Source organism: Pagrus pagrus, assembly GCF_965226575.1.
Source record: "Pagrus pagrus genome assembly, chromosome: 18".
NCBI lineage: Eukaryota > Metazoa > Chordata > Actinopteri > Spariformes > Sparidae > Pagrus > Pagrus pagrus.
The window spans coordinates 11,520,731-11,542,147 of NC_140202.1; the positions used below are offsets into that span (position 1 = coordinate 11,520,731).

The following is a 21,417-nucleotide window of genomic DNA, read 5'->3' on the forward strand; positions in this document are numbered from 1 at the left end:
GCTTAGTGATCTTTGAGCGAATCAAAAGGTTGTAAATAGTGTTGCACAAAAGCACTATGATAAACAAAATATTAATTTATGTGAGTGTAAAACATTGTCCTATTTATTTAATAACTCAGACCATTCCGAAATGACTTAGTATGATGCATTTTTAGTTTCTAGTGATATGTTAGTGCCAAAAAACACAGTTGAGTAATCACTAATCATGTAAAGTAACAAACTATTTTGATAATCGGTAATTTTACTTATTTGTAAAGCTGATACAAGAAGCATTCCGTATCAGCTTCTCTAATTGAGTATTGACTGCTTTTGTCTATTTTTTATCTTTGTAAATTAAATATCTGACAAAACAAGACATTTAAAGTTATCACGTCACTATTTTCTGGTGAAAAGATTAAAAGATTAATTGAAAAATATTTGTCAAATGAAAAGAACTTCTCGCTGCAGCCATAACGTTTGGCTAAAAATGTGTTAAAGGGTAATTTTTAATAAATAAAATGCATGCACAGACTAATTTAGGTGGGCTTACACATGACTTGTGTCCTTCATATCACTGGCAGTCTTTTTTTTGTATGCCCATCGTGTGCAGTCCTCCACAGATGCAATACTGCATATCTATCAGCAGTGACCTCTGGACCACTTCATCTTTCAATACATTGTCACCTCAGTGGAGATACAGATGTAACCCATGACCAAAGGGCAGACTGCTAGAGGGAGGGCATTGCAGGCTAAAACCTCCAGCCCTCTTAACTATGGAACAGTTTTAGAAATGACTGAAATGGAAGGGAAACGTTCTGCAGTGTCCATTTGGACCTGGATGTTCATCAGCACCCACACGGAGGATGCCAGATTGGAGGATGCCAGATGCTTCCTGATGATACCCCTCTCCCCCCCTCAGATAGCTTCACTTCCTACACCGTGGCCAGACGATGAAGCCAGGCCGACTGTAGTGTCCTGTCCTGTTTGTTGTGACTACAGGGGACATTTTTCAGGAACACTATGCAACCACAAAGCCACTTTTCAGCTTAGCACCGTCCTCCCTGTTCAACTGTCCGTGCCTCCAGGCTGACCGAATCCTCCTGGCTCTCCTCTCCTCTCTCTCTCTCACTGTCTCCTCCTCACCCTACTCCCCTCAGCTGAAAAGGAGACATTTATCGGACAGGGCGATAGTCAGCAGACCTGCACACTGCCTTCTGTTGTCATTAACTGTAATGCGTTTCGATTAGATGTGTTTTTCTAACCCTGCTCCCAGCTTGTCACCATAGTGGAGAACTGCTGCTCCTCATTCAGTTTGAAAGAGCTTCTTTTGTCCTTGGAACTGCCTCTGTAGCCTATTATGGTGTTTTTAAAATGAGGCTGTGGTATGATGACACCCAGTCCATATCTATTTAAAGATGATATTCTGATTTGTGGAGTCCAGAAAGAGTCAGCAGATGGTGAGTGTTTAGGGATGGAGGCATGCACAGAACATTTACCCGGAGATATTTCTGCATCTCCATATTTCTTTTTGCTTGTTTTCTTTGTCTGTCTGAGGGGTGCTCAGCCATGCACAATAAACCCTGTTAGTGACCGGCAGACTTTGGTCTGTTTATTATTCTGTTGCTGCCCCCCCCCCCCCAGACATCCATGCGTGCTGTTATTGCACATGTTCTGTTCCTCATGTCTTGTAAAAGTTCACTCAGGCAGGTGTTTGAAGTTGTCTTCTGTTATGCTGTTTTGTTCAATGTGAAAATTGATCTCAAGTATTGCAGTTTTAGACAGAGAAGAAACACTTTGAGGTTGATGTTGAGGTGGGACAAAACCATAAGATGTGATGTGCTAGTCATCAGGACTGGGCTGTGAGACTAAGCAGTGAATAGTGGATACACGTGTTTTGGTGTTGATTATAAAAGGAGCGTTTATAGTGCTGAAATGAAATGGCTGCATTATTTTCGGGCTTTTAACCAAAGCACTTTATAAATTGCCTGTCATTCACACGCACTCACACACTGATGGCAGTTAGGTGCTGGCCCGACCATTTGGAGCACTTTTGGGTTTAATGTCTTTCCCAAAGACACTTTGTGATGTGCAGGAGCTGGGAGCCGAGCAACCAAGGCTCTGGTTTTGTCATTGAAATCATTGGTGAATCATCAATGCCTGTTACATTGTTTTTTAGTGAAACAGCTTTTTGAATGTGAGGGTATGGTTATTTCTTTACATATATGATGATAAACTCAATAACTTAACCATAATGGGCTCTGAGAAATTATAATAGGCATTTTATATATAAAACGATGAGTAAAGAAAATAATTTTCACATAAATTACTTTTATTATATATAATTACATAATTTTTTAATGAATTGTGTTTCATAATAAATGTGGATGAAATGATATTTGCATTAGGCTGTTTTTTGGACCGACATTAGCCCTGCATGCAGTTATCTACCAGTGTAGATTCCTGGTAGATAATTTTCTAACCTGTATTCCTTATGTATTTTTGTTGTAAAATCATGTCTTGTTGCATTATAAACCACTTTGCAGTGTTCTTGCACCTGGGAAGCCTTCAAATGTAAAGATCTGTCACTGAATCATATTTCATTGTCTCAGGGTACCTGAATCAACTCGCCCCCCAACAGTGTTGTGTTGTTTTAACGCTGGACTGGTTTTTGGTCTAACCACCTGGTTAGTCTATGGTGGAAATGACATGATGCGTAGGGAACTGTAGTCAATGTAACTAGACAACTGTAAATGTAAGAATTTGATTGATCAAGAATATATTACATCACGGCACACAAAGGAGGCATAGCAGTATTTGTTGTGTTGTCGGTGGTTGGATTTACATGTCATTTTCATTCATTTGGGTTAACTAGGTTCTGTGCAACTGTAAACTGTCGAGTGTTTTCCATACAACAGGAGCTGTACAGTAAAGGGTAACTGTTACCTTCATGACATATTGGTTGGATGTTACCCACTGGAGTTCACCCATATAGCACAGTCGCCTGCAGCTCCTTATCTGCGGAAGATACATTTCTTTTACCCTTCCTTTCTTGCAGATTTTTTGCAAAACTTAACTGCAGATGTTTTGCAGTGAGATGAGATGATGCATACAATTCACGATAAAGAAATTCTCACATTCTTAGATAAAAACAAAGCTTCACCCTAAGTGTATTGTCAGGCTATCAGGGCAGCACATCAACTTGATATAAACATATATAGTCTGCAGTCCCTGTTTCAGTGATACAACAATGGGTTAGGCTTTGATTTAAGTGCCCTGCGCGTTTAGTCTCATCTAATTTATGTCCTTCAGTAAAGCAAGTAACCGTTTTATTTATGGTGCTTGCTGCGTGCAGTACACTGCCTGGGAGTGCGTGCTGCCTGACAGACTATATTCAGCATTCTTGTTGTTCTTTGCACAGAGCACCACAAGAATGTTAAGAAACCACATTTAAATTTTCAGTTTGTAAATGTCACTGCAGTTAATGCAAAATTACAAAAAAGGCTTGCATCAAATATTTGATACAAATTCAGGTATTTTTGCCAAGAGTCATTACGTTACAATTATTGGAAGACATTGGCAGAGGCAGAAATCCTTGTTTGATTAAGAAACATTTGAGCCACTTTGGCAGATGGTTAGATACCGAGAAAACCTGTCATGAATACTATCAGATGGTTTTAGCCTATAAACAAGAAAGGCGTTTTCCCACTCTGAGGAGAACATGGAAACTTGTGTTCACACAGAGAAAACTCTAAGAAAGCCTGATGAGTAATCTACTTAAAATGTAAACAGTGTACTCCATGTTTTGATGACTCTAGTTGTTTCACAAGTGCAGCCACTTTTATGATAGGGTGTAATGAGTAGTGAGGTTCATGCTCTCTGATCAAGCCTCTTTTTACACTGTCTAATCTCAGTCTTTATTCATCATGATTTTGACCTAGAAAGAGTTTGCCTGAACGTGTGTCTGTTCAGTTAAACTGTTTAGCCAGCACACTATACTCCCTTCATAAACCTCTGTTAAACATGCAATTAAGGATTGACTAAAAGCTAAGCAGTCTTATGATTAAGCGTTGCCATGGAATCAGGGAGACAAGGTAAAGCATGGGTATGAAAACCAAAGTTTTATTTATGTATTGTAATTTTGTCTTTCAAACCAAACCAAACCAAACAAATGAAAAGCCCGAAAATGGTACGTGTAGCACAGAATTAGGTAGGTTAATATAACCGATAATCTGTTCTATATGGGTTGATAAACAAAATTTTTAAAACTTTTTCCATGCTATTTTCTTGATTGTCTTCCAGTAGCTCTCACACAGCCTCTCCACCACACTGTCTGACTCACCATAGACACATAACAAGGAGTTTATGCACACCTGAGGGTACGAAAGTCTGTGGGTGGCAAAGATGGATGATTTAATATTCCACAGCTCTGACCTGACCAAATGTAACTGACATCACTTTTACAACAGAAACAAAGAACAGTGTGTAGTTTTCCCCTGAAACTGTAAAATGCGTCCACATTGGCGACGGCATGTTGTGTCGGAGTGTGAAGATGCTGCACTTGTTAGGTCAATAATTTATTTGCCTGATATTTTGCATCCCCTATTTGGATGTTGCTTAAAATAAAACCTGGTCAGCAGTTGTAATAGCACAATACTACTATACGTGGACATAGTCATGTTTGTCCATAGGTTTAACAGAGTGGCCTATTAAAAACCCCGCAGGTGGACAAGTAGGTCGAGGTCATATTCTTGAGAAGTGATCTTCAGTTTTTCTTCCTGTGGATAGAAAGAAACCCCTCTTTTATGAATACTCCAGCAATTGTGTTTCTGCTTCACTCAGATAATGCAATGGTTCTCAAGACCCTTCAGCAAGTATGCCATCTTTTAGCGGTCCTGTTGTTGAATTGAATGACATAAAATCAGTGAAATGGTAATTCTTTCTGTCATGCACGATGTAAGTTTTGCAAAGCACTCCAAAAGAATAATACATGTGTTTGCTGCATGCTGGGGCTAAATAATAAGTCAGCTTTTGTTGTGTCATAAGGCAAACTATTGTGAAAGAGTCTTTGTCCACAGCATTTGAACAGGCGCACCCATGGCATACATAGTTACTCAAGAAAAGAAAAGCATTCCTCTCAAATAGTTGTCACATAGGAATTTAGAGCAGTGTGCCATTCTTGATGCAGTCTCACTGGCTTACATTTGAATGAACAGAAGAATTAGGATTTTTCACATGAGCCCAACACATAGAGCATAAAATGTTCCTTTTTTAGGTAGCAAAAGAGGACGATGGACTCATCATACTTGACTGTTTAATCATGTATAAATATCAGCTAGCCAGATCTAGGTCATTTTAAAAGTGAATATGTTTTGGATGTGACTGGAATTCCTCGCAGGATATTCTGTCAGACACTTTACTGCAGCTGTCTGTTTTGCTGTAGATTGAAGAGGCAGATCTGTCACCTACGCTCATTGAAACCAGGAATCATGTCCAGCTGTTTGCTCTTTGTAGTGTGAATCCTCTCCCTGACTAGCTGACTAGCTCCAAGCCTTCAATCGACCCGGCACACTCTGTTTGTCACACAGCTGTCCTGTGCTAGCACATCTACTTCCTGTGCCAGGCGTAATTGACTGCATGGCGCATATTTGGATTTGGAGGGTTCTCAAATGCATACATGATCGGTGCAGTCCTCTGAGGCTGTGCCGCGCACTAGTGACATCTGTCTGAAAGGTGGCAGGAAATCATGACTCCATGAAGTGATCTGGGCAAAAATGTAACCATTTGCAAAAGCATGTCATGTTCAGTTGTTTCATTGACAAATGACTTGGCCTACAGCTAAGAAGAGGTTCATGTTCTGCCCTTGCCTGCCATCAAAAGCAATCAAAATGTAATAAAAGGCAAAGCTGACAAAGCCTTGTATCCATGCAGCCCAGATGAGTAATGAGACTTAAGTGCGAGGGGCCTTAAAGCCAAGTGCTTCACATGCATTTTTAACACAATGCTTAGCACATTTTAAATACATCCATATACTTCATACTGCATTACTGTTGAGCAACATCTCTGGTTAAACTGTATCTCTTCTCAAGCGAGTACTGCGGGGTATTGCAGGCCCAGATGCAGCGTGTATTGGAGGATGGATGATCTATGTTTGACAGACCTTTTTTTGCACATCACAGGATATTGATTGCCTTCAAAGCTCTATGGCTGAAGAAGAAAGTGGATGAGGGTGCAGTTTATCTCAGGTGACACTGAAAGGACAGCCAGCGAACAGTGCTGTGTGAAGCGAGCGTCACATGCTTGCATCAAGCGGAGATGAAAGTCCCCAAAGCTTAACTCCCAGCTGAGTTTTGAAAAACTGGTTGGCATTATAAGAGGATTTAGTGGGAAATGTGATAACGGTAATCTGGATTGGATTATTGTTGAGATTAGCGCACCCTTTGGGAGGCAAATGAGTAGGAAACCCTCTAGAGACACTATTGAGGTAGGAAGATTACCTTTGCTATTCTGAGGAAAGAATGGATGTGTCTCACTATGGCAGAGAGGACATTTTCTGAGTGAAACAACTAGCATGCAATACCAGAATTTACCGGGGTGACAGTACCAGGGTACCAGCAGATTTGATGTTCAATTCAATTTATATTTTTTGGTGTGACTGTCATGATATCTGCTGGTAAGCATATAAGAGTGATGGCATGTAACATATCTTCTTTAAGACTTCTTTGTGTAGTCAAAATCCACCCTTTTCTGCCATTGGAATTTTCTTTTCTTTCTATCTTTACAGTATTTTGACAGGACTCACTTCCTACATGTGCGTGTTTAGTAAGAAGTCTAAAGCCAGAGACCTGGACAGAAGAGATCTGATTGAGAAGACGGAAACTCATACAAATTTGTTTTATGTGATTGTTCCCATTCCAAACATTGATTGACTTTTATTGTGCCCCCTCCATTTCCTTTGTGAGAATTGCCATGCTTCCTGCTCAGCGAGGTTTAATGTTTAAGTTGGCCCTGGCTGAGAGGCATGAAACCAGAGTCTAAATTAGAATTTCTAAACTGTCCTCGTGATCCTCAACCTTCGGGTTTACTAAAAAAGTGTTTATTCTGGCCAGTTGTCCTAGGCAAACGATAAAGTTCATATATATTGTTTTTGTTGGATTGTGCATGGATGTTTTTAAGTTTCAAAATTAGGTTATTTTTTTCTTCATTTTTAAACATTTGATATCTTGTTTTGAATTGGCCATCAAGCCAGGCCTCTGTCTCGTCTAAGGTTGACCTGAGAAAGGCATCAAGACCTGATGACCTGCTCCAACAGGCAGTTGCTGCAGAGGCTAATTCCATAAGGCTGCAAAACAATTGCGTTTTATCATAATGGGGATATTGTTTACTGGTTATGTTACTTCAAACTTCATTTGGTAATAATATACATGTAAAACCAGGTCAAGTGCTTTTGTACCAAGTTGGAATGTGAAACTTCAGCTTTGCTTTTGCACTCTAATAGCGACATCCCTCCAGAGGAATGAAAGAGTGAAGCAATGTGCGTTACTTATTTGAATATAAAGCAAACATTAGGTTTTCCTTTTGTCACAAAATGTGTCACGCTGCTGCGTATTGCTGTCTGAACCATCTAACCAGCCTCTGATGAACGTCATTACTCATTGCGCATTATGCTACTCTTTGCTCTACAGTGATGTAATATCTCTTGCAGATGTGTTTACTATATATCATTAAGGTGTTTGCTTTGGGAATTAGCTATCATAGTTTTATTGCACTGCATTCAGCAGTCAATAATTCACACAGACTTTGACAGTCACGCTGCACACATTGTAAATGGGTTCCTTTTTGCTGAGTAATTATCAGTACAACCTTTCAAAGAGCAGTCATCTCAGACCTTGGTTGTACAGTCAATGTTTGTTCCAAACCAACTATAGTAATACACAACTTCAGCCTGATTCTATTCTGAATGTTTGGCTAGCTTTATTTTGGATGAATCCACTGTAAACAATAATAAATATGCCTGCCCAGAGTTCTCTGTATTGTAATGTGCACAGATCTTAAATGTCTGCTTTGTTACATTATTGAGTATTAGTCCTTGTCTCTGCAGTCATCCATAACTTATATTTGACTTGTGGAAGTTTGTTGTTTTAGGACTCTTTCTTCTCACTGTTGAATCTGCAGGAATGACAAATTATTTTTCAACTTCAGGCTGGATTAGCAGGGTAGACCTTTAATTATGTTTGCCATACAAGTGTTATTAGGCTTAATGTGTATGTTTAGGTTGGAGTACTTGGACCTATGTCCCAGCCTTTATATTCACTGTCCTGGAGAGAGAGAACTAAGAAATGTTCAACTATGCCAGGACCAGATAGAACATAAAAACATCCCCCACCTTAGTCCTCAACTCAGATTTCTTCTGTTGTTAGCACCCAGTGATGAAGTCCGTCTTGCCACTATACCTGGCTCAAATCCAACAACCTGTCCGTCCTCATCAACCAAATGGCTTGTTGAGACATTTCTAAGGATTGAAATGAATGTCATCATGCTGTCTCTGTCTCGCTGAATGTCTTTGTTTCCTTTTTTTTTCTTTCTTGGAGGCTTCAGCTCACTCATGTGGCTGTTTCCAGGGTAACCACATTCGAAATTTACCATGTCTGACATTGGATACTGTCCGTCTCCATAGCAACAAAGCCCCGAAGTTAAATGTAAGATTTGGTATCAAACTAAAAGGAGAATGAAGATGTAACTTTGGAAACATCCAGTTCCTTCTCGATATCTGTTCTTAACAGAAAAGGGTGTCCCACTCATGTTCAGTCACTGATAAAAATTGATCTCTGGGATATTGTCTTCAGGGGGATCTTAAAGCAGGCAAGATGTTGCCTACCTGTAGCTCGTCCACGTATCTCTATTGATGCATGCAGGATCCAGGCAGGCTGGATGTCGTATCCAGCCTCCCTCTTTAATGGCTTCAGTGTTTAATCTCTGTCCGTCTCTACCGACCTGTCACTTTCTATCACACAAGACTGCCTTTTCATTATGTTCCTGATGTCCAACACATTGAGACAAGGCTTCTGAGGCAGCAGCTCGCACCTTTCTCTCCACTGTCTAGATGACAAGGTTTGAAACGTAATCATGTTTTCCTTGAAGAGAGCACAAATCTGCATGTTTTAGCTCTCCCTACAGAAAAAGAGGACATGCAGTGCATTCAAGTGATTCAGTGGATTTGTAGCTCTGAATGACCTTTGTGGATATTTGACATTTCAGCGGGGAGCTTGACTCTCTCATTGATTACTTCAGCACCATTCAAATCTTCGCTTTGGGTTAATTGTTACAGATGTAGCACGCTCACTCAAGGTCTGCCAAGCTTTTTACACCTGCAGTGATTTCCCATTAGCACCTCTAATTGGTGGATTCATTATGTAATGTGTGACCAATCGGACAAAATAGAGGACAGCTTGAATGGGTGGATGAAAAGACGTTAATAACATCATACTGACATTTTCTTCTTTACTGGGGTGGATGCAGACAGACGGAGGCAAGCTGTAGACTATACCCTCCCAGTGCTCTTAAATACCATGCTTGTACATGGTGGTTGTTTGGAACAGTATGATGGGCCTGTCTTTCCCAACAGACAGCAGTTTTTATGGCTGGCAAGTTTCATTGTGTTGTTTTTACTATCACATGTTCTGAACCACTGAAATAAATAACCCATGTGGCTCTGCTGTTTCTCATTTTATTAAAACTCCAGTTAAATTTCTCTCTATGCCATTTTATTTTTGTAGAACAATAACTGTAATAATTGTATTTAGTAATAATAAAACATGCTAGAGCTATAGACGTTGATTGGTTAATGTCTGTTTTCCCCCCACAGATTTTGCTTGTGTAGATACAGAGAGTAGAGCTCCAGATGTCTTGGCCAGCAGAACACTGCTAGAATAAAAATATCATCACAATCACAATATTTTTTTTAAAAGAGGGAATATCCTTCAGGCTTTAGTGTGGATATTTGTGTTAACTAATGGCTAACAGCAGGGCGGGTTATGTTTGCCATGTGATGATGATGTTACATTTTTTATGCACTTAGCCCTCCAGACAGGAAACAAAGAACTGAGCTCTCTCCTTGCATGACTGGAGTAGTCATCTCATTTCAGCATCTCTTTAGGAATTGTCCTCTCAGCTCGGCCTAAATGGTCAGAAATCCAATGGCATTCTGTTTATTTGTTCGTTGTCTTTCAGTTGAAGCAAACTTGTCTTTCAGTAAACATATGTTTTGCTCGTTCTTCGTCAGTCAGTCAAGAAGATACAATTTTCTCAGTCGTTTTGTTTTTTACCAGCTTTCAGGAGGTATGTCTCAGTGGTAAATGTTGCACTAAACAATACTCATGGTGACAACATTGACAGCTACAGATCTATTGGGAGTGGTTAAAGTTAATTGCAGGCCTATCATGAGGAGATAATTGTGTGTTGGGATGCACACTTTTTTTGGCTAATTGAATATTTAGTAAAATTGAAAAACAATTGGACAAAAAGAAATGGTTTCACTGTGGTCAGGTGTGAGGGAAATGCCTGCAGTGAACAAGGCTTACACCTTTATAGACTTTAAAGATGTTGGTCATACTTTATAATAACCATAATCAATAAATTGCAAATGTATAGTTAATAAAAATATTGTTATTTCACTGTTAACACACAATAAAATACCATTATTGAGCAACTGTAAAGGTTTATAAACATCAGTTACAACTTCACAATGACATCATTTATAATGATGGTTATTTTTAAATGTCACCAACAGGTTTTCAGTCATTTCAGCATATGAACTGAAGAGGTACACAACTGTTCAAGTTCCATAAAGACACAGTTATAAGATAATATAATCCAATACTTAGAAGAGAGAAGAATAGCTATCCAATTGATGCAACTAGTGCACGTCATTGCAGTCAAAAACGGTTTGATAGGCAGGAGCAACAGAGCTGTTTTCTGTTGAAACAAGATATGGAGGATCATAGGCAGAAAGTTGGTCTACAGCACTGCCTCAGCCAGAGATGGAAATGTTCCCTGTATTTGATTACAATCTCAGGACACAGTGCTGGATGATGTGTCTCCACCCATCCCAGTTCAGAAGACTGAAGCTGGGGAAGAATCACAAAGTACCACAAATACTAAAGGCTGTTAAATTGTGTACAGTTGTGTGTAGTGTGCGTTGACACAGTTGGTGTTCGGTACAATGACCTTGGGAACCCCAGGCAAGTTTTTAACTGGAGAAATGTTTGTGCCGCACAGTGTTGTTCTGCCTGCAGCCCCCTGCAGATGTCCCAGACAACCCAGTGTGTTTTTTGCTTAGTTCTGTCTCAGTCCAGATGTAGAGGAACAGCAGGACCGGCCAGTGTCCCCTCAGATGGGGTAATGGTATGACTTTGTTTGCCACAGCTTAAACGTTCCTCAAAACAGCATGATATTGTTTGTGCCTGATTTAGATTTGGTCATTTTTTTAAATGGCTTATTTAATGTATGGGTACTTATTTTTTAAGTACGTTTTTTGTGTTCTTTGCCAGAGCATCATATGTTGGCTGACTTTTTCCACAGGCTGAAGGGCATTCATCTCCAGCAGTTCAGGTACAAGCAGGAAGTGTGTGCAGGTGATGCTTGAACCCCAAATAGCACAGATCAGCATATTTGAGTGAATGCTCCAGATCCATATTAACATCCTCCCCGCCTGCTATCATTGATGAATCCCAACATGGCAAGCCTAAATATAGTCTGGCTTGCTTTATCAGTATAACTGGTTTTGGCATAGATCAGCGGATGTAACGGCCCTCCCAAGGTGTTACCATCTGAAGGCTGGTGAGCTGGTGTGATAGGTCGCTGATGAACATTATTTCATTATCACACATACGTTTCGTTACTCAAAACTCACCTTTTCAGAACTGCTTTTAATGTGTGATAAATGTTGTATGATGTATGTTTTTAGATTTGCTTGTAGTATGTTGCTTTTATGATATTTGTCTCTAGTGTATTGCTTTCATGTCCACATGTGAAGTGTCTTAGAGTCTCATGAAAAGAGCTATACAAATAAAATGTATTATTAATATTATTTTTATTTTAAAAAAGCTGCTGTGATACTTTAAAAAAAGGGCTGTACGGTTTGATAATTCTGGAAATTATGCAGCATTTTTGTTGCTTAAACAAATTTGTTGAACATTGTAACCACATGGGTTGACCATCATATGTTTCTCATAGCCATTAGAGCTCCATTAGTTACCTACTATTTTGACAATCGATTTGAGTAATATAGTTGTCCGTTTCTTTATTCCTCTATGACAGTAAACTGAATATATATTTGCGATGAAACAAAAAAAAAAGACATTTGAGGGTGTCACCTTGGGATTTGGGAAATGACAATCAACAATTTTCCACATTTAATAGACCAAGCAACTGATCAATTAATCAAGAAAATATTCAACAATGAAAGTAGCTATCAGTGTTATTTTAAGTGTCCTTATATAATCTATTCTCATTGTTTCTCTGTGGTGATCTTGAAAAAGCAGGCAATAACAGAGTCTCTTTCACTTGGAGGATGCTGTTAATACATATTCTCCTTACCAGCTCCACCCCTCTGCCTTTTATGTTTTTTCAAAGCTATTATCTGACTTGCAACAAATGGTGCTTCCCCTCTAAGAGTCAGTAATGCAGTGCATAGAATAACTAATCACCTGTACCTGCACCAAAAGTAGCTGTTTTCAAGATGGTCCAATGTAAAATCTTTTTTTTTTCTTTTTACATTCACTTGAAAGTCTTTTCTAAATTAAAGCCTTATAGAAACTCGTACTATTTTGCATTCCTCAACAGCATCTCTCAAAACACATGGCTACCACATGTTGATTTAATTTCCCTTGTCTGGAATGGCACTTATTTGCTGACCTCAAACCCTGAGAGACTGATAGATGAAATGGGCTGTGGTAGCCTGTGCCCAGCCCCTGTGGGACTAAATGTGATTACTGTAATAACCACCTGCACTGTTGGACGTTTAATGGGATTATGCAGAATTGTCTCATTAGAACAGATTACAACACAGGGAACTGACCCTTATGTGTTTGCCTGTTTGTCTGTTAAGAGGCTATATCTACTTACTGGTAATTAACAAGTCACAGGTATTACCACTTCCTAAAGTTCAGTGTCAGGAAAAGCAGGTTGTATTTGGGTAGACTCACACCTGCCTCTCAGGCCACCAGCTGACTTTTGAATTAAACTTTGAGGTTTTTACTGTTTAGCTAAGCATTGGTGGTAAGACAGGAGTCCGTGTCTGTTGTTTGCTCATTTCCGTTTTTTTCCACATCTCTTCCTGTCCTATCAGTTGTCCGTTCCTGGCGCTGCAGTTGACTCCAGTTATCCCAGTCATAGGAGGTGTCCTGTTTATGTTTGTAATGGGGACGCTCCTGAGAACCAGCTTCAGTGACCCAGGGGTACTACCCAGGGCCACCCCAGATGAAGCAGCTGACCTGGAGAGGCAAATAGGTAAGACTATTTGCGTTGTTTTTTATGATATGAAAAATGGGCATGACAATGTTTTATTGAGGATTTCTTTCCCCACGTCTGCACTTTTGTACTTCTCTTGTCTTTTCTTATTATTTTCCTCGATGTTTTCTTTGATCACACTTGTTTATCCATTTACCAGCCATTTTGTATTTTGAATCTTCAGGCTCTTCATCCCTGTCTGACCTCTGTCTTAGATACCCTTATCTGTCTCTGAGTCTGCATGGTACTGATCCAAGTTAGCAAATGTCTGCCTTTACAACCTCTTGTACACAGTGCCAGATAATCTGGCTGATGTGTTTGGAGTTGTCTGTTTAGTGAGAGAAATGGAGATCACGGCACTTTGCGTTTAGGCTGAGGTGAAGTATCGGCACTGCTTTGACCAAATGGCCTTTGATCTGTTTATTTCACTCCAACTCCAAGGGCCCCCATCTGATGTATTACCCGACTCATAAATTTCATTTGGATAACTTCTGAATCTAATTTGTGGCGTGAAAGTTAGACTGTTGGTGCTGCATTAGGAACCACTTGAAAAGTGTAAGTGGATTACCAGCATCTCAGCACCAACGTTGGCTCGCCATGAGTCGGATACAGCTGAGACTACAGTTTATGATTTGGATTCTGTCTGTTCGAGGGATTCATAGTTGCCTCACTGTTTACAATTCATCACATCACAAATAGAGAAACCAAGAATTTACAAATAATCATCCACGGATTTCTTTCCTCTACAATTTCCACTATATTTTATACTCTCATTGATAATTAACGTGTTATATATTCAGCATCAGAGTTGATTTTAAGTTTGAAGCAATCTCGGAACCCTTCCGATGTTTCAAGGCTTCAGTACAGCCAGTGGAGATCCTGGCTAAGACTTCCTCCTTTGTTGCCCTATAATTGTTCACAATCCAATTATTAACTTGAGATGCAAGAATGGAGTTGGAGTTGAGAGACAACTCTAATTTTATCTGCATATGAATGCAGATCTAAAAAGCTAATGAAAAGCTTAATCTACATCATACAATGTGTTCCGCCTCCTTTGCTCTCCACATGGACTAAAATGTAACCAAAGCTTGTTTAAAAATTATTGGTTAATGCTTCTCTAACTACAAAAAGACTATAAATGGAAACCAGAGAATTAAAGCTATGAAAAGTTGTGCTCGCTTACTTCATTAATCAGAAGTAAAACTTGTTGTTTTTACCTGTTCAGGCACAAGGCCACTACATAGATGAAACCACCTGCCATGATAGAAGTTTCTACATGAGGCTTTTGTCAGACGAGGCAGGGCGACAATCAAGAGCACTTCAGGCTGTAATTTACACTGGTGTCAGCTCAGTTACTCCCCCGTTAGTTGCAGGACTGAATATCCTAATGTGTCCCACTGCCTTGTAGCTAAATGTATTATCTCCACTTTACTTAAAGTTTAAATCTATAAACCCTCTTTTTAAAACCCCTCTTCTAAAGTTTTGGTCCTATTATTCGGGATGTGAAGCTTCTATTTCCCAGTGATAGTCCTTTCCGTGCTTCAGGCCACTGGGGCCTCATTAAACAAACTCTGGACTGGCTTAATTAATCTCGTTAGCAGACTTAAAAGCTTTTGAAGGGAAGGTAAAGTACAGGGAGCTTGGAGCAGTGGGCCGAAACAGCACTATGTTATATTGGCAAGCATTTTTTTTCAGAGTATAAACAAATAAAAGGCTGAAAATATGAACAATGTTGACCCAAATACCACACTGCCCCCCTCTCTGCCATCATTTCATCCCAACTGGCTTTTGTGCTGTGCATTTCCAAGCGTGGCAGTTGGCTGTTTCTAAACTGGAACCTCCTGTTCACAGACAATTGGTTGTTGTCATGTTGTTGTTGGTTGCCTGTAGCTAAAACTGTGTGCAAAGGTAAAATGATACAACAGATTTAGCTTTTTCCAAAGGATAATTTGTTTGTCTTTCTCACAGCATGGTTCATATTTTTGTAATTTTGTAGTCATTCCTATTAATTGTCACTGCATGGTTCTCACCATCTTATTTGCAGAGATTTGGATTTGCAGGCACTCAACACAGCTTCACACCAACACATGCATTCAGACAGATGTTAAGCAAAGCACAATTGAAGTATCTAAACAGTTTGGAAGTGACAAAGTGAGGTTGACATTAAAATGATTAGTCAAACTGACCCTTGTAATCATCCATCATGTTTTGAATTGTTCCACTTTGATCGACTACTGATTTGCAAAGCCACAACATTTTTGTAGCGTTTACCTCCATTTGCACTTCCAAGAAAATGTTTAGGTGGATGTTAAGATAAATTAGTGTAAGCTTGTTTTAATTGTAGAACAGCGTGTAATTGCGATGGCCTTAAGTCTCAGTAGTCTTTCCCTGAAACATCCACATTCAGTCCCATCGCTGCCAGTAAACTAATAGACTGCTTTACTGTTGGCGCCATTATGGGGCCCATTATCTTCTATTTGAAAGAACCTGGATGGTAATAGCAAAAGCATTTTATACACACACACAAACACACACACATAAATACTTCAGGTGGGTTGTATCCTTCAGCTAGGAATGTTAGATTCAAGCTACTGCGAGGTAAAGGTCATTGCCTTTTCCCACACCCTGTAAAAAGGTAGAAACACTTTGTCGAAATGCATTTTATTCATAGAGTAGCATGTTGCTGCTCGTTCTTTCTGTTTTCTCTTACTTTCTGTCAGTCACTACTGGTCAAACACCTTTAATCCTACTCTTTCTTTCACTGGTTGCTCTGTTAAGACTGGTGCTGTGCAGCGCTGTCTGGTTCGAGCCATGGCGTGGCAGCTTGACATGCAAGACATTAGCAGCACATCTGTTAGCTCTTAAACTGATCACCCAACCCCATCCCAAGCCCCAGCGCCAACCAGCCTCCCAATGAAAAAACAAAACACTTAAGAATGTCTCTTTCTATGCCCATCAGTGATAAAAAAAGAAATGCATTTTGGAGTTGCAAAATAGTTTAAGAATATCTTTCGCTGCTAATGTCATTTTCTGAACGAGTGTTTGTACATGCTTGTTCTTGTAAGTGTCTCTTACATACACCAAGACTCAGTACTAGAGTTTTCTTTTTTGTCTGACTGACTAAACAATGGCTATCAGTCCGTTTTTACTTTTTTTAGCCAATATGTCCTCATGTAACTGTGCAGGCACAGATAATAAGAAAGCAACTTTTTTAACACATCAGTGCTGCCATAATGTAATGGCTCTTAACCACTACAGGTTTTGTTTCCTGTATGCTCAATATCTGCTCTTTTGATTTACAATGTGATGTACAGCACTTTCCTTAATTGTCATACATTCGTCTCCAGTAAACTTGTCCATACAAGATCCTAATCAATTAGAGAGTATAACGACATTTATTGGGTGTTGCAAATGGCAGCCTTCTCATTCATTACTCTCTCAATTATATGTTGCATCCATCTTGTGTATGTATTCTATGAATGCATGTAGACCATTTAATTAAAAAAAAAAATCCCTGCATACTCCAGCCACATGAAGCACAAAACATTTTGCAATTCAGGACCAGCCTCATAAATAGATTATGATGTTTTGAAGTCAAAGTGCTACAAGGCTCAAGTTCTACACCACTCCTATTGATCTGTTGACTAAACAATACAGGAACCAATGTCTGCACAATATGAGACATCAAGGTCTCTTGTGCTCTGTGTACTTCAGGAGGGAAAGCTGATAGCGAGGCCGCTGCTGTCATCATCGTGAGCAGATATCTCTGCTGTCTGCCAAATGCTTTAGCCTTTAGTGTGTGAACAGGAGGCTAAAGTGGGGGGCCTGCAGATAGCCTCCCCCAAACAAACTCAAATGTAGCATGCAGTATGCAGATGCAAAAATATATGAGAAACATATAAAACTCTCCGCAGTGCACTTCTAATGCAATACAAATACCATGCACTCCTATATAGGGTTGGGGCAAGAGAGCATGGGATCACAGCTTGTTGTTTTATCCCTACTTGAAATAGAGACCAGAGTTGATTTCTCTTCAGTGTGCTGCGTTTGATGCCTATGCATGTCTGCCTGCCTGGCCAATATGTCAGGACTAGACAGGCTGGCATCAGTTTAGCCACCACGTGCCAAATCCAAAAGACTCTCTGAAGCATTAATCAGAGTGAGAGATGGTCAGAGCTGCCCGTTTCCTTCCTTCCACCTAATATGGTCCAAGCTAGCTGGTGAATGTCAGGGCAGCCACGCGTTTTTTTTATTTTTTTCAAGAGCTGCCAGCCAGACTCAAGGCCAGCAGAGGAAATAGCTTTTGGAAGGCTTAAAGCTCATGCTGCTGGAGGAAAGATGGGCACATCAGTGCAGGATGCAATGACATTTAGGCTTTTTATGACCGCAGGAGCAGTCAGTGTGGATGTGCTGTATTTCTGAAGTACATCATTTCTGTCTTTGTTTTGTTTGTTTCTGTGTGAATGCTTGCAAAGTGGGCATATCTGAATAGAAGCTTATGCATGCTAAGTAAAGCCAAGGATATTTATCTATACAAGTATGTGTGGGATGAACAGTGGCATTGTAGAAGTATGATTCACTTCACGGGGTATAATGCCCTGACAAAGACCTTGTGCTTTAAGTGTTTGATTAATGAAGTTGTTTTTGCCTTGGGGCCAGGAGTGCAGCTGCCCACCACCATTGGTAGTGTGTCCTGACTATTTCCACTCTGAGAAAGTGTGCTGCTCATACGATGCTTGAGGCTCACTGAGAGGACAAAAGTGGAACACCCTATTGCCGAAACAGTCAGAGATACTTGACTGGGTGTTGTGATGATTCTCTTCAATGTTTGCCATTAAACGTCCTTGTGGTAGTGTAAAGTATGTTTTAGGTATTACAAAATGTGATATTGGGGAAATTAAATATGATTTATCATTTTTTTTATGCCTCCTTGTCAGCGATAGCCAAGGCCGGGGGCATTATTTTTTTTCGGGTTGTCCGTCTGTCCCATTCTTTTGAACGTGATATCTCTTGAGTGCCTCGAGGAAATTTTTCGGATTTGGCACAAATGTCCACTTGTACTAGATATTGGTGGTCAAAGGTCAAGGTCATTGTGTCTTGGCATGGGGCAGTCTACAATTTTTTGTTACGATTTTCCTGGCCACAATAATTGTGATTCACGATATTATTCTAATTAAAAAAAAATACATACTTTGAATCTTTTGAATTTTAACAGTAAATTAACTCTTTAAACCCAAAATATGTCAATTTTTCTGTGGAATTGATTTCAAATAAATTGATCCCAGGTGTGAGTATTGCAATTAGAGAACCTATCTGTGCTTGTGTGCATATGTGGCAATTGCAACATACAAGCAACCCAGGTTCAGGATCAGACCATCCACACCCCAAACAAAAAGCCATCTTAGTCAGCAATACATTGACATCAGGGTGTAGTACCTGAGAGTTTGCACTTGCACCAAATTTTCAGATTAAACCTAAAGGCCTTAAGATTAAACATTACTGGATGAACACTGGATATCTTGGATCATCATCATTTTATTGCTTATTTACATTAAGTCGGGTTGTCCATCAGTTTGTCTGTCCCATTTTTGTCATCTGTTGACAAGGAACCACTTTCAAGGTAGGGTATAGAGTTTTTGCAGACCCAGTGAAGTTAGCTGAAAATCATATTTGTGTTTCAGGTCCTAACTATGGACAGCTTGTTCTTCTTCATAACTGCCACAAATTATAGTGATGTCATTACTACAAGACAGTGTTGTGATTCTGGGAATTAATGAGTGATACAGGGAGTGGTATCAGTTAATTGGTAAGAGATACAACCCAAACATATTAACCAAGGGTCACATCAGATTTTTTTTGGAGGTATCAAATTTCATTCCTTTAGTTTTTTAGAAACACAGCAATTAAACTTTTCTCAACATGCTCTTTATCCCCACCCCCACATAATACCCTAATCTCTAACTTTCACCCTGTTTTTAATTACTTTGTGTTTATCATTTTTGTTGAAGTGTTTTGTTGGGACTGCTTTTGTCAGTGTCCTTGCCAGAAACTTAATTCAGATGCCAAACTAGAATACACAGCCCATCACCAGAGAGAGCCATCCTCTAAAATGAGGGCTAACTTAATCAAATTAGATACAGCCTCCTTTCCCTGTAGCGATGCAGACACGCTTGTGGGGTTTTTAACACCTTATAGGTCTGCTTGTAGTATTGGCTTGGTTTTGGCTGGAGGCAAATGTGAGATCATGAACAAACCAAGGCTCTTTTGATCATGATCCGTGTCTTGAACATCACAAGATGCAAGTGGTGGCTACTTCCAACCATCTTGGCATTTCTAGTCCCTAAGTGCTGACCACTGCACTGTTTAAATGCCACTAAACATCAAAAAGCTGGCACCAATTTAAATGAATCGTCGTGGATAGTGCAGTTCACAGGGCTGTATTGATTCTGACCTCCTGTTGGCCTCCAACTCTAGAAATTAAAAAAGGGGAAATAAATCAGCTGGAATGCACCAGTGACTCTAAGATGTGTCCCAGAGATACCCTTGCAGTGAGTGGGTACATCAGAAGCACAGTTTTACTCATGTTAAAGCCTCCTTTTGCCCTTGCCATGACAATAAACTCTGGTTGAAATTGAACGGAGATGTTGTCCTGTTGCAGTAAAGAATGAATGAATACCTCGTTTTGAATGACAGCCTAATCATAATTCATGCTAGTACTTAAACCACCACTGCAACTCGCTTTCTCCCTCCTCTCCCCTCTCAGTGTAGCCAGTGCCCCAGGTCACATTCATGTTCGACTTCATTGTTGTTGGCTGAAAAGTAAGTAATAGGTGTGCAGCCAGCGGAAAGAGGCTCTATTACTAAGCCACTTGACATCTCAACTTCTACATTTGTGGATTGCTTGTACATGGACCTCAGCCCATCCTCTCTTATTATGAATGACAAAGGAGGCATGTCTGGTAGAGGTAGAGTTCAACGTGACACAGAGAAGGAGAGAAACTGCAAGGTATCGGAGAGGATGAGAACGAGTGTGGACAGCAGATGAAGAATAAACGCATGAAGAAGAAACTTAACCTTGCAGTGAGGTCCTGTATTTAACCATTTTGTTTTTAATTTCCCATGGGCAATTCAAAGGTCCAAGTGTCAGGTTGTGCTTGTTTTTTTTCACTAGTGGGAAAATGTATCTTTGATTTCCTCGCTGAAGTGAAGGTATCCTCATTTAGCATCTTCTTGAAAAACCTCCAACATAAAAGCATCTATTACAACCAATTTATGTTGTTGTGATCATATGAGGCCCTGCACAATGATTACGTTAATGACTCATCGTACATATCTTATTGTACATGTCTTATTGACTTATTGATATAGGTACATGACGTTAAATGTTTTTGCTGACCTCGATATTGCCCTGAAGAAGGTCGCCAACATGTTCCTAAAATAACTATCAGGGTTTTAACAACCATTATAAGACTTGGGTGCAGCATTTAACCTACAGATTCTGCTGAGCAAGTCTGCATTGCATTACACAGGATCAGCATAGGGCATTTCGGTTAATTTTCAAAATAAAACGCCCTTTTCATACTCTGGATCTACAGCACAAAAAGTTGGAATATTAACAATATGCACAATTATAATAGACAAACGACGAAACCATTAAACTACATAGCCTACTCACCCATAGTAGAAGCACAGAAATCAAGGAAAAATGACAAAATAAACACAATATGAGCAATTCAACAATATCAAGTAGATGTGACCATGCGATCTAAAATGCTCCCAGTTGGGTAGTGAAGCTGTGTTGAGGACTGAACAAAACAATGTTGCACATGTGAGGTTACAGAGACGTGCCAAGTGGAATCAAACTTTAAGCCTTTATTTAAATTTTTATTGTTTTAGTCATTCAAATGTATGTTTTGATTATATGGCACATTT

General features: G+C 39.7%; 1 protein-coding gene across 3 annotated transcripts in view; it reads left to right on the forward strand.

Moving 5' to 3' along the window:
- Window positions 1-21,417, forward strand: part of LOC311274331 (palmitoyltransferase ZDHHC14-like) — a 50,158-nt gene that overhangs the window by 3,457 nt on the left and 25,284 nt on the right. For all 3 annotated transcript variants that reach the window (XM_084381937.1, XM_084381939.1, XM_084381938.1), the window contains exon 3: window positions 13,325-13,485. In XM_084381937.1, coding sequence (XP_084238063.1) covers window positions 13,325-13,485 — 161 coding nt within the window. The remainder of the gene's footprint in view (window positions 1-13,324; window positions 13,486-21,417) is intronic.